At 40.2% G+C, this 14946-nt stretch overlaps 1 protein-coding gene across 1 annotated transcript; it reads left to right on the top strand.

The window, feature by feature from the left end:
* Positions 1-12037: 12037 nt before the first annotated feature.
* On the top strand, positions 12038-13660 carry LOC124291530 (frizzled-7-B-like). Its single transcript, XM_046728532.1, has 2 exons — positions 12038-12376; positions 12470-13660. Exon 2 carries the CDS (start codon positions 12506-12508, stop codon positions 13382-13384), a length of 879 nt encoding a protein of 292 aa, XP_046584488.1. The 5' UTR covers positions 12038-12376; positions 12470-12505; the 3' UTR covers positions 13385-13660.
* The last annotated feature ends 1286 nt before the right edge of the window (positions 13661-14946 follow it).

The following is a 14946-nucleotide window of genomic DNA, read 5'->3' as shown; positions in this document are numbered from 1 at the left end:
GATTATTTCAATTAATCGGACCACCACTAGTCTGAACTTCTTAGTAATGTAGGTTTACCATGTTAATAGTTGACTTGTGAACCCTGCGTTTGCTCAGGAGATTCAAACTTGTCGGTTTATTGCTCAGTGTTACCTTTGTTGTGTATTTCATAAATTAACTACCCGTGAAGATCCAGGTTAGAATTGATCTTCAGTAACCCATGCTTGACATAAGAGGCGACTAACGGGATCGGGTCGTCAGGCACGCTGACTTGGTTGGCACATGTCATCTTTTCCCTATTGCGTTGATCACTGGATTGTCTGGTCCAGCCTCGATTTTTTTACAGACCGCCGCCATATAGCTGGAATATTGCTGAGTGTGGCATAAAACTAAACTCACTCACTCATAAATTAACTTGTGTTTATGATGCTGATGGGTAAGTTTTCATGTTCTAGTTGTTATTGTGTTAAGATATGTGGCGCCAAAATAGCAGCATGTCAATCAAATTGTGACTAGATAGTTGTCCTTTAGGACATCTAGTATTGTCTTACACAGTCTATTGTCGGTTTGAATTGACTAGTTTTGTCAAGCGTTACCAATATTATCTTGAATTGTCTAGCATTATCTATCAGTGTCTACCATTGCCTAACAGTATCTAGCATTGCCTAACATTGTCTAGCATTGCCTAACATTGTCTAGCTTTAGTGTCTCGCAATTTTGTTATCATGCAGTATTTACTGTAGTCTCCAGTCAGTTTGCTTCACCAAGTTAGGTCTAGTTTTTTTCTGGCATTGTCTACCAAAAATACACAATGCCTTTTGGTAAAATGTATTATGTTATATTTGTGACACTTTCTCTTTGAAGTACTAATTCTAGTACTGTTGGGGGAAATAACTCAGTTTACACTTGTCAATGAGTACATAAAGTACATGGTATATACTACCAGTTGTCAGATGTCCATTCCTGTTGAAGCGGCGGGGCGGTGGGGTAGCCTAATTGTTTAAGCGTTGGCTCGTCACGCCGAAGACCCGGGTTCGAATCCCCACATGGGCACAATGTGTGAAGCCCATTTCTGGTGTTCCCCGCCGTGATGTTGCTGGAATATTGCTAAAAGCGGCGTAAAACCAAACTCAGTCAGTCAGTCCTGTTGAAGCTATGGTGGCTGAGTGGGCTAGACGGCTGACTTTGTGTGCTGGTTATTAGGTGCCTGACTCTTACTCTTAGAGTGAGGGTTTGAATCCTGGATTGGATTCTACAGCAAAAAGTACTTCACTGAGAAAGTGTAATCCCAAACATAACCTGTTGCGGTGTCTAAAGTATCTAGCATACTCTAGTAGTTTCTTGCATTATCCAGTTTTCACAAAACATGTATTTTATTCGTACACACATGACAGTACAATGGTTCAAGTGTTCGTGCTGTATTATATTTTCTGTTTCATTTTGTCATACAGCAATGGTTTGGGTAGTGTTCGTTGTGTTCGAGAGTTTGACAGTCTTTCTGTTGATCTCCATCTTTCCCTGAAGACAATGCCAAATAAGAGTTTCTCGAATATTTCTCAGAATTGATTGCACAGAATATGTTCATAATAATTCAATGTATATTATATATTCTTCTCAAAATATGTTAAAGAATACTCTCAGCTTGAAGACTCCATGTTGCCATACCCTCCAACCATTACAGATTATCCGCCATTATAAGAGCAGATTGGGTGTTCTTAAACTTCTTTCAAGGAATATATGTGTGGTTTTGATTACTGAAAACTAAGCACATGTTTCAGCCATCAAAATTCGCACTATTCCGCTAGTCTGAGACAACTGCATTTTTATGTATGTGAATTGAAATCCAGTGATTGCAGTCCTCATTGACTAGATGCATTTTAGGACTGTCAGAGCTTCAATGGTAATGGAAAATGTTGACAGTAAACATGTTTGTCTGGTTCCGAAACTAGTTACAGACTCCATGACAGTGAAAAATGGTTTCTAATTGTCCTTCAGGATAATCTGATAATATCTGAGCCTGTTAGATCGTTCAGTTTGTTTCAGAGTAAAACGTTTTTGGTTTTTGGGGTCACTTGTTTCATTGAGGCTCCATATGCTTTCAGTTTAAAATATGATGAAATATAAAAGTTTTAACCAGAATACTGCTAAAAGATGTTTTGAGTAACCATTTCAATTTTACAAGTTTGTCCTCCCTCGATCCTGAAAAAAGTTAATAGTTGCATTTCTTCCTAAGATGGGGGCGGTGGGGTAGCCTAATGGTTTAAGCGTTCACTTGTCACCCCGAAGACCCGGGTTGGATTCCCAGATGGGTACAATGTGTGAAGCCCATTTCTGGTGTTCCCCGCCGTGATGTTGCTGGAATATTGCTAAAAGCGGCGTAAAACCAAACTCAGTCAGTCAGTCTTCCTAAGATTTATTAAATGTTAATGTTTTGTTATGGTTATGTCAATAGTTCTGTCTAAAGGTTAACTGACAGTTTCTTTGTTAATGAGAACTAAATATGTTTTTATTATTTTCAAAACAAACACTTTTCTGTCAACCTTTTGGTGAATAGCTGCCTCTTAGCTCACTAACTTGGCACTTTTGTTTCATTAAAACTTCAGTTATCCTTATGTTAAGACTGCACCATCTTGTAAGAGACACTTTTCATGAGGATTTTTGTGACTTTGTCATCACCTCAGACTCCTGCTGTGTTGTGAGAATGTGATTATTGTGTCACAGAGGTACAGATAAGCTGCGTATCTGCATAAATTACGCAAATATTTATGTGAAAACTCAATTACTATTAAGTCTATTGCGTACAAGTACGCTTGAAGTTTTGTTAATACTCAATAAATGTGATCTTACAAGCGTACACACAAAAATGTCAAATCGTAACTTGCAGTCTTTCTTATCGTTTCCCATATTACAGATCAAATGTAAATCACAAACAATAACATTTAAACTTTATTATATTTTTTAAATTAATGGAAAATGGCAAAATACCCAATTGAGTTTGAGTGAGGTGAGTACAATTTATTTTGTTACTCAAAGGAAAATTAGGATACCCAATTGAGATGAAGACAAGCGAGTAAATAACTCAATGATCCAAAAAGTTATCTGTAGCTCTGTGTCACTTTACATGTTGTACAAAACTATGTTATTGCTGAGGTGATCATTACTCCCACACCTTAGGCCAAAACAAAATATGTTCGTTTCCTATTACATGCTTTTTAGAAATAGGGTAGGTGGGTCGATTTTATCTTCTTTTTTTTTTTACTTTTTAAAAATGTTTAGTAGCACCAGGTGGGCACCTGAGAATGTCTTCAAGGATACCATATCATGTTGTGACAATGCCTTGTGATGAAACATTGAAAGTTTCTATATCAAATCATTATTCATGTTATTTATTTGCAGGTTTTGTCAGTGAGAGCCCATTATGGCAATTCAATTCAATCCATTTTATCCCTACGTACACTGAAAAACATGAAAATATCATACTCGATTTGGATGAAAATGATGAGTTGAAATGCACTCCAGTCATGATTTTGACTTGGTTAAAAAAAGATTTAGGGTAGGGGATTAGGATAGGGTCGGATGGGTAACCGGAAACGGACATATTGTTGGGGGGCCTTAGCATACACTTACCGCAGTTGTTTTGTGCAACGGCACCGGTTCTTTTTGTTGTTAAAATCACCCATCCTCGGTGATCCAGGACATTTATTTATTCTGTGATCAGAAAGACCCTGGATCAATTCACCATCATGCATTTGTTGTGAGCCTTGTTACAAGTATGACGGGGTGCTGGGGTAGCCTAGTGGTTACAGGGTTGTCACGCCCAGGTTCGATCTCTCAACGTCTACATGATACAGATATTTATATATGATAATGTATGATATTTAAGATACCAAAAATAACTCCACAAATTATTTATTTGAATGGTGTTGTCAGTTAGAGATTGTCTTGTGGTCACGTGGAACTGTGTTGAGTTTATTCTGTTTCTAACTGTGAAGAAATTGTATTAAACTCCAGCAACATGCTGCAATACAGCCTTCCCTCAGAATGTCCACTTACTTTTGACCATAAGTATACTGGCACAGTTAAATACCATAACAAACTCTAAGGGACAACTAATTTGGACCGGTGCAGAGAACATGTTTACGAGAAGTAGGCGGTGCACGGCAATAAGCAAACCCATTTGGTTTGTGAAAGGTAGAGCAGATGTAGGCTATTGCACGTGCATTGCATGACGATGAAATTGATTCTGCGCGTAGCTGCACACTCCTTGCTCATGACTCTCACGTCGGTGTAGCAAGTCGTACTACCCTTGATCACGGACAACCTGGGCCCCCTTCGCTAACAATGGCAAGCACCAGTGGGCGGCACTCATACATGCTAATACAGGTCAATTGTCAGGTCGGTGCTGAACTTCTACTTGTTTGCCAGTAGTTATTTATACACATTTCGACTAAACATACAGTAGGTGGGGAAAAAAACCCAATTTGTCATATCCATTAGTTCCAGAGAAGTGTGTTCGTTATGAAAATAGTTTACTCTATATGTTGGGTTTGTCCAATGCTGTCAGAAATTAAGTATGACTGCTGATATACCTTGGCTATATTTTGTAATGTTAGAGTCTATGGTTGTAATAATGAAGTGCATGTACATTAGATAAAAGTGATTATGATTTGTCTGGTGGAATATTTCATGTTCATTGTTATGCAGTGGTGTAATAAATAATGTTATCAACTTTATTAGATTTTGTTTTGTTTTGATGGATGCTGCGTTGCTGATGCGGCTTAAAGCAACATTTAGTGTGTTGGAGTAACCTAGTGGTTCAGGTGTTATGTGGAAACGATTCCCCACATGGGTACAATGTGTGAAGACCATTTCTGTTGTCGCCACTATGATATTGCTGCAATATTGCAAAAAGCTGAATAAAACCGTACTCACTTATTCACACACTAAAGCAATATTTACTCACTGACTCTTTTTTTCTTTTGAACTAAGCTTGTTATTTGTGTGTCATTTCATTAAAACGATGTTGAATAAATAAGAAAACTTACAACTTCATGGCTAACAACTTTGGTTTATTGATTGTAGGGTATTCTGATGTAGATTCATATACCACCATAGATAACTGTGCTTTGTAAGGTTGAAACTGGATGTGTGCACAAAACCAGAATAAAGTTTATAGAGTACAAAATTCTATTTTCAGCTGTGTTAGCTCACATTAGAATTGTCATTGTTTTAAAAGAATAATTTCATAACTAGAGTAATATATACTCTTCAAAAAAGGAAACTTGACATGCTGTTTGGAGTTTACTTACTGAGTGCATATAACTGATTCAAACATGACAACATTGCTCAGTTCCAGTATAATCATCACTTTACAAATGTCCAAAGCATGATTATCCAGAAAGTGTTTGGTAGAACCACAGAGGGCTATTTAAGCCACTTGGTCAGAGTAAAATGTCAGTATCTGGTGTGACCACCATGAGCATCGATAACAGCTTGGCAGCGGTGACCCATAGATGAAAGGAGATGCCGAATGCTGCCTTGAGTAATGTTTTGATACAGTTGCTGAAGTGTTGTGTGCAGTTCTTGTAGTGTCTGAGGTGGCGGATTACGCTGGTCCAGTTGCCATGTTTGTTTGAATCATTCTATTCAATTATCCTTTTCGATGAAACTTTGTTTCTCGATGTATAGCATTGGTCCAGTTGCCATAAGCTGTTTGTTTGAACCATTCTATTTAATTATCCTTTTCGATGAAACTTTGTTTCTCTATGTATAGCATTGGTCCAGTTGCCATAAGCTGTTTGTTTGAACCATTCTATTTAATTATCCTTTTCGATGAAACTTGTTTATCGATGTATGACATTGGTCCAGTTGCCATAAGCAGTTTGTTTTTGAACCATTCTATTCAATTACCCTTTTCGATGAAACTTTGTTTATCGATGTATGACATTGGTCCAGTTGCCATAAGCAGTTTGTTTTTGAACCATAACCAGTTTGTTTTTGAACCATTCTATTCAATTACCCTTTTCGATGAAACTTTGTTTATCGATGTATGACTTTGGTCCAGTTGCCATAAGCAGTTTTGTTTTTCAATGTAACATATGTTAAATGGCATATTATGACATATATGATTTGCTGTAGAACAAAAAAAGTGGAATGAAAAAAACAAAAAAAACCATGATAAGCACTCAAAAAGAAGAAGAAAAGAAGTATCCTATAGATGTTCAATGGAAGACAAATCCGGTGATCGAGAAGGCCAAGGTAACAATTGAACATTGTTTTGCAGGAGAAAGACATGTCAAACACGTGCAACGTGAGGTCGACCATTGTCATGCTCGAAAGATCACGTTAATGTAGGGAACGATGTGACGTTGAACTGGTCTTCTGGCAAAAAGTCTGGCTTTCCATAGCCAATTGCGCACTGTCTGGTCGGAGATTCGGAGCAGTCCAGGGATTTGAAATTGTGGACGATGCGGCCGTTGTCAGGCCTACCATACAAACGGTGAACAAATCCTCAAAACTGAACTCATATACACCAAAACAGAACAAAAATCACCAAAATAGGAAAATAAACTTCCAAAACTGCAACAATATCCTCTAAACTTGAAACAAACGCATCTGTAATGGAAAACTAATCGTTTAAAATGGAAACAAAACTCGCGTATCAGCTACAAAAGCGCTTGAGAACGGTCGCCGAGCCTACAAAACGGCAGTGATAGCATCCGAAAACGGCAGTAATAGCATCCCGAAGCGGCATAAAATCGTCAAAGATGGCGGCGAGGAGAGACGAACAGGCTTTGGTAAATTATGTTATATAACTGAAGAGAAACAGTAGCACGACATGTCGACAACAAAGTACAAACTCTCTTCGGCCGAACTAGGAACCACATTGTGCAGAATCGCCAGCCTGACACTCAGAAGTATGAACATAGGTTTGAAGCTTACTACAATAGTGGGTTAATGCGCTACACCCCGATATCAAATTTTCAAGATTAGATTCATAGTGACGAAAAACATTATTTACCAAAGCCTGTTCGTCTCCCCTCGCCGCCATCTTTGACGATTTTTATGCCGTTTCGGGATGCTATGACTGCAGTTTCGGGATGCTATGACTGCCATTTTGGGATGCTATGACTGCCATTTTGGGATGCTATGACTGCCATTTCGGGATGCTATGACTGCCATTTTGGGATGCTATGACTGCCGTTTAGTATGCTGGTCTGCCATGAACACTCCCAGTATTTTTGTATCGGGTCCATGGGTTTTTAGATGATCTGCTTGGACACGCTGAGGTGCCTTGCCACATCATACTGCGATGTCCGTCCTTGTGAACGGCCGATGGCGTTGTGTCGTTGAGCTTCTGTCAGTCTTTTCATTCTCTTGTCGCCTATAGTGGCTTAAAGTAATGCATGTGGAGTACCATTGATTTCTCTTTTTAAAGCCTACAGTCATAGGCTTCAGCTCAGGGTGATACACAATTTCATGATGCTCGTGCATTTCATGTAGGGTGCATTTTAGGGATTTACTTCAGACGTGAGTGTAACGTTACGTTTTTGTTAAACGGTTCTTTTTTCAAACGTTTTGTCGTCGGCAACCATTCTCCAACAAGTTGGTATTCAGCATGGATTGGTTTGTGTCAAATATTTTCCTAAAATTCAAATTTGTCCAATGTCTGAAGAGTATATAAAACTTTCAAAAAGAAAATAAGGTACATCCTTGAACATATTTTAAATGAGGAAATTTCACTGGTGTTTCAGACCCGAGAAGGTCCGGGTTAGAATATTGATCTTCAGTAACCCATGCTTGTCGTAAGAGGCGACTAACGAGATCGGGTGGTCAGGCTCGCTGACTTGGTTGACACATGTCATCGGTTCCCAATTGCGCAGATCGATGTTCATGCTGTTGATCACTGGATTGTCTGGTCCAGACTCGATTATTTACAGACCGCGGCCATATAGCTGGAATATTGCTGAGTGTGGCGTAAAACTAAACTCTCTCACTCACTGGTGTTAATGTCATTCAAAGACTGTAAGTGTAAATGACCTATAATTTACACATAATATGAACTCACTGGATGGTGATTTTACAAACTTGAGATTGATAATGATTTTTTTAAATACAGCACTTTTAGTCTATCAACGCATCATCGTCAGTTTCTGTGAGGGCGGTGGGTATCTAGTGGTTAAAGCGCTCACTCCCCATGGTGAAGACCCAGGTTCGATTCCCCTACATGGGTACAATGTGGGAAGCCAATTTCTGTTGTCCCCCGCTGTGATATTGCTGGAATATTGCTAAAAGCGGCATAAAACTAAACACACTCACTCATTTTCTGTGAACCAGCAGTTTCTTGTTTTAGATGCCAAGGCTGTGTAATATCTCCTGTTCTTTTCACCCTCTACACTAATGATTGTGCAAGCTCGAATTCAACCTGTTCAACTGTAAAGTTCGCAGATGATGCAGCAATTGTCGGCAAACTGAACGACACTGATTCTGAAGAACTGTATAAAGAGGACATTAATCATTTTACGACTTGGTGTGCAGAAAACCACTTACTCTTAAATGTCACAAAAACAAAGGAACTGATAATTGACTTTCGGAGTAAACCCACAGAACTGCTTCCAGTGATAATCAACGGTGAATGTGTTGAGACGTGTCGGGGTATAAGTATCTGGGAACCTTCATTGACTCTAAGCTGAACTGGAACTCTAACACTGAAGCCCTATACAAAAAGTGTCAACAACGTCTTCATCTCATGCGTAAACTGAGATCTTTTAATGTTAACCCATATGTGATGTCATCTTTTTATGTAGCATTTATTCAGAGTATTTTAACATTTTCCTTCCATTGTTGGTACGGGTCTCTCAGTTCATCTCAAATCTAAAATAGACAAAATTGTTAACACTGCAAGTAAAATCGCTGGAGTCAGATTTGAATGTTTATCATCAATATATGAGCGGCAAATCGTGAATCAAGCTGTCAAATTCATATCTGACAGTACTCACTACTTAAATTCGGAATACAACCTTCTCCCTTCAGGCCGCCGATACAAAGTTCCAATTGTGAAAACTAAGAGAGCCCGTACATCCTTTATTCCTAGTACCATATCTCTCTTAAACAAATGTGAAGATGCCTAAATCAAAGAATTTATGTAAATATGTTTGGTATTTGTCTAATGTGTCAGTAGCTCTGCTGATGTAACACAAATTCCTGAAAAGGCATTAAAGTATTATTCTATTCTATTCTATTCTATTGACCTGTCCTTCACTGAGAGGATTATACTAGCGCTTCAAGAGCGATACTTTCAAGGTGATACTGAAAATGAATATTTCTCGCAGCGATATCAAGAAAAGGTTTGTAGAACCATAGGGGCGTGTCTCGCTTAGAAACAGCGTTAGAAAGACATATAGGTGTATAGACCATACACTATGACTATATAAAAGGATACGGTAATAGGGTAGGGTCTATGTTTACCTATATGTCTTTTTAACGCTGTTTATAAGCGAGACACGCCTTTTTGTGTAGAACTGCATTAAACATGTAAACAGTGGATGAAGCAAAGTCAGTGTGTGTTTAATATTTCTGATATATTGATATAAAATGTGATATCATTTGGAGAGCTTCAAACCCCAAAAGAGATAAAAAAAACCTTGAGATGCTGGGGCCCTAGGGCCGCAGCCCGGTGGGGTCAGGGGCGGAAGCTGGTGTATGGTTTATGGGGCGAAGTCACCTTGATGCCAATGCATAATTCCACATTCTCATCTCAATAAGGTCACTGAAAACAATATATTCAGACCTATTTGTGTGAGTGAGTTTAATTTTTTGCCGCTTTTAGCAATATTCCAGCAACATCACCGCGGAACCAGATATGGGCTTCACACATTGTACCTATGTGAAGACCCGGCTCTGTGGCGTGACGAGCTAATGCATTAGCCACGAGTCTACCCCACCTCCCCATCACGCCGAGTCCCGAGTTCGAACCGAGGTCTTTGGCGTGGCGAGCGAATGTTTTAACCATCAGGCTACCCCAAAGACCCCTTATTTGTTTTGATTTTAAGTGGTCAAAATTCTATTTTTCATATAAACGCAGTTTGGCGTGAGAGCGTGACATGAGTAATAACGCGTGAGTGTCAAGCGAAAAGCAGGAATACATTTGTTGTCCCCAAAGGCCACGCTCAGCAATAGCACAACAACATGCTGCGGCAGTCTGTTAACTGAACCTGAAGCAGACGACTAAAAGTACGTTATCTCATGAGCGACGTCTTACGATGGCACACACTAAACGAGTCGCCCAGTTTGTCCACCAACAGTTTAGTCAGTTTTCAGGTGAACTGTTCAATATCCAGATTAGAATTGGTCTTCAGCAACCCATACTTGCCGTAAGATGCGGCTTACGCGATCGGGTGGTCAGGCTCGCTGACTTGGTTGACACATGACAACTAGTTGTCTGCCAATTGCGTAGATCGATGCTCATGCTGTTGATCAATGGATTGCCTGGCCCAGACTCGATTATTTACAGACCAACATCACATCGCAGGAAAATTGCTCAGTGGCCCTCGACGAGTGAAAGGTGACGTAAAGTATCGACAAAGATGCAACCTTATAATTGATTTTATGTGTGGTTATTCTGTCATGTAGAAAAACGAAATGTTTGTCAATGAAAGACCTCATAATCGTTAAAAACACATATTACACGTCGTGTGTTTTGAGTGAATTGGGTCTAACGCAGGTTTGAACAGTCATCCACTGCGGGTCGGATTGATGCGGGAACTATAAACATGAAGCGATGAACTTTTCCGATCCACAAAGCGTTCGTAACGTTACGACCTGTCGTAACGTTACGACCTGTTGTAACTCCATGGCTATCACAGGCTTACGAATGTCTCTGATATTTACCACTTTTATGAAAACACCCAGAACGGATTTGGCGCCAACACCATAGAAACGTAACTGGGGCAAACAGAGATTAAGACCCTCAGTCATAGGATTCTGGCATACCCAAGGGACTCAACTCTGTACAGTGAATTATGGAGACACATATGAGTTGGCCAATGCTTCCTATGTAAGTGTACAAATCATGGAATACGACGTTAGGTGAAAAGCCCCCGAGATTTTCAGACCCACAGTCTTCTTGGTCATTGACGTGGGTACTGTTGTGTTCACTACATATAATTTGTGGTTTTGGTCTGACTCAAACTTAATCTCTCTCTCTCCCTCTCAGTCTTTAAATCTCTTTACGTGTTTGTTATTTATATTTGATCTGTAATATGAGAAACCATAAGAAAGACTGCAAGTTACCACGTTCATGTGCTGAAATAGAACCTCTCAATATACCCCAGTTACTAGTATTATATCTCCCTCAGTAACACCAGAGCTCAGATTTGACATTTTTGTGTGTACGCATGTAAGATCAAATTTATTGAGTATTTACAAATTTTCAAGCGTACTTGTACGCAACAGATATACTAGGGAATTGAGTTTTCACATAAATATTTGCGTAATTTACGCAGATACGCAGCTTATCTGTACCTCTGGTCTTAAGTCGATGGAAAGCTTAAATTTGCTAAATTTGAGCTATAACATTTCAGGAAGGGTGGAGCAGAAAGGAACACACTATGATTTACTGTCTTTCAGACAGATATGGTGTTGTGTTGTGTCATGTTGTGAAGTAACAACAGCCTCTGAATAGTGAAGTTCAAGTCCATGGTGTAATAATAGGGAGTTTACATTTGTGAACTGTTTCTAATACTGACATGGATGGGCGGCGGGTGGGTTCGCTCGTCACGCCAAATAGCCCCCACATGGGTACCATAGTGGTTTCCCCGAAGCGTTCGGCTCTTTTTCACACGTCAGTGGTTAGAGCGCCACCCGGAGAGCGGAAGGTCGCGGGTTCGTTCGATTCCCCATCGGGTACCATGTCGTCGAAACCCATTTCTGGTGTTCCCCGCCTTGATAAATTGCTGGAATATTGTTAAAAAGCCCACTCACTGGCATGCTTATTTCACACGCCAATGAAAGCGGAGGGTAAATATACGATGAAAATTGGGGACAAATGCACTGCGGTCCACCTTGTGCAGGTGTATGTACTTGATATCTCATGGGCACGACCCGCGACCTCTCCCGCTTACTTTCTTCGCGATCGTGACAAAGCGGTCAAAATATATTGTCGTTTTGTCGTCTCTCAGCCCGGGGTTTTGTTTGAATGGGAAACTCGCAGGTCAGCTCAGAGCAGAGTAAGTGAACAGCGTTCAACAATGACAAGTGATTGCGTAATTCACAAAATTGGCGCCGACGCCGCGGAGTGTGCGTCTGTATTGAGAGTCGCACGGAAATTATTTCATTCTGCTTGGCTGAGGTTGAACTGACGAGGGTGAAGACCAGCCAAACTGATGCCCTTGTGAGGTAAACTCTACCCATCGGCATTTGTCGAATCAGAATTTATAATTCTCTGTCACATCGTGAAGGATATACTGACAGGGGATCTTGTTCACACAGATTCGTACGCTTCAGTGCTTCAGACTAAAATCCAAGATGGCGACGGGTTTTCTCATCGGTGTGACCGGCCTGGCTGTTGTGTTAGTGGTTTGGCCGTGTGCCTGTCAGACAGGGGACAAATGTCCCTCCCTACAATCGCTGCCGACACAATGTTCCAAGATGACGTATAATGTTTCGTCGTTCCCGAACGCCCTTGGTCAGGTAAATGCCGGAGAAGCGTCCATGGCTCTTAATCAGTTTTATCCATTGGTAAAGATACAGTGTTCAGACGTGTTGGATGTGTTTCTGTGTTCAGTGTACTTCCCAAAGTGCGACTCCGAGATCGGCAATATTCCCCCGTGTCGGGAAACATGTGACTCGGCTCGTCTCGGATGTGAAACAGTAATGAATAAGTTCGGATTTACATGGCCGAGTGGTTTAAATTGCAATAACTTCCCAAGTTTAACCAGCAACATCAAATGCATGAATTTCGAGTCAAACATGACAACGACAACGACTTCGACAACAACAACTAAAATGACTACAACGACAATGGCACCGAAGGCAAACCTTCCCGACTTCTGTCGGAACCTACCATACAGCAAACCGTCACTTCCAAATATTCTCGGACATCAGACATTCGGCGAGGCTCGGAGAAACATCGACAGATTCACAGCTATGATGGCGAGCGGATGTTCCGATGGACTGACACGCTACATGTGCTTGCTGCACTATCCCACCAAAGATCCTTCGACACAGAAGCCAATTCCACCGTGTTGGGAGTTCTGTCTGGCGGTGAGAACATGGTGCCTCTTCAAGCTACCAGTTCCCTGGCCGCGTAGCTTCTTCTGTGAGAATCTGCCTAGTAAGATCACTCCCGGGGCCCGCTGCTGGGGGTATGACATGAGAATCTACAGCGCACCAAAGTTGTTTTAAATATCTCCATGTGGTGTGTTATTTCAAACTTTCATCTAAGTCCCATTTTATGAATAATTTTGTTTATTTAGTTTCTTGACAATGTGAGTCTTGCATTGATCCTCTGGTAGAATTACAGGGTAGAATAGGTTCTATGTAGTCTATGAATGTTAAAGATGAATCGACATGCAAATGCCATCTGGGTTAGGGCATCATTTTTTATGTCTTTCACGTAGCCTCCTAGTTATGAACATGGGTCGGTCTGTCGGGGAAAAACAAAACAAAATAAAACATTTATCTGAAAAATGTTCTTGATTCTCAGGTATTGTAATTCTTATTACAAGTTCTCGCGTCCTTTGGACTTGTGGCAGAGTCTGATTTTAAGATTAACATTTTATATGACGAGGCGGTATGTTTTAGGTTCGAGTCGGCGCAGTTGGAATGAAAACTATTTTTTATTTTTGGGTGGATGGAGGGGTGGATGGGTGTCCGACAATAAAATTAGAAGGGTCCGTCGGGCGATGAGAAACAAAAAGTAAAAATACTGCCCTTACTGTTTGTCACCTTGGCACAGGGGCGGTTGGGTAGCCTTGTGTGAAGCCAATTTATGGTGTGATTTTGCTTCAATGTTGCTGAAAGCGGCGTGAAACCATACTCACCCACTCATTGAATGCACAGTGTAAAACTCACTTATCTTTACCAAACGGCCTTACATGGGTTGTTGCAAATGTTATTAACGACTGCTGGAGTACCTGTCGGTGTTTGTGATATACCGAAGATGCTTTGTTAGTAGTTACGTCGTAAAACAGTATTTATTCACACGTTGTCAAAATGGGTATTCATCTGTTTTCGAATGTCAAATATTTCACCTGAAACTTTCTTCTAGACTGCCTTTTCGTCATGTCATAAACGAAATGTTTACCCATGGGCATGGTCTGCAAAAAGAGTATATGACCAATTGCAAGAATGACCTATTTTAAGAATACAAGCATCTTGAAGTAGATGGCCCTATTGTAAGAATGCATTACCCTATTGTAAGAATGAGTATTGGATTTGACCTATTGGAGTATATGACCTATTGTAAGAATATTACCTAGTTTATGTAATGTTCAGACTTATAATGTAAGAATATGGTCTTTTCAAGTATACGACATATTGGATTTTGATATTTTGAAGTATAATTACCGATTGGAACATATGACCAATTTTGTAAGAATATGACCTATTGTATGTATATGCCCTGTAGGAGTATATGATCTACTGGAATTTGCGCCTGACAAATCGCACACTGTCAGGTTTCACAACTGGTTTTAATAAATTGCTTTTGTTTAAATATTATGTTTGTTCACTTTCATGTAAACAAGTGATGTTGTGCAGTATCAGTTGATGTCGGAGAATATGTTCCTGTGACAAACCACCTTAATAGCTTTCCATTAATGGTGTGACGTCATCCATTCTGCCCCGTAATAAGATCCTTTGCCGACCAGCACCGCTACAGCGCTCATTTTTGCTTTTATTCAAATGTGTAGGATAGCCTAGTGGTTAAAGCGTTAGCTCGTCACGTGGAAGCGCCGGGTTCGATT

This window comes from Haliotis rubra, unplaced genomic scaffold, assembly GCF_003918875.1.
Source record: "Haliotis rubra isolate DU_JTF1 unplaced genomic scaffold, ASM391887v1 Scf494, whole genome shotgun sequence".
NCBI classification, from domain to species: Eukaryota; Metazoa; Mollusca; class Gastropoda; order Lepetellida; family Haliotidae; genus Haliotis; species Haliotis rubra.
Note: the sequence above shows the minus strand (reverse complement) of the source record. Positions and strands in the feature narration are given on the sequence as shown.

What these genes read in the sequence shown, in the direction of transcription:
- LOC124291530 (XM_046728532.1), top strand. Translation starts at nt 12,506, where the DNA reads ATGGCGACGGGTTTTCTCATCGGTGTGACCGGCCTGGCTGTTGTGTTA.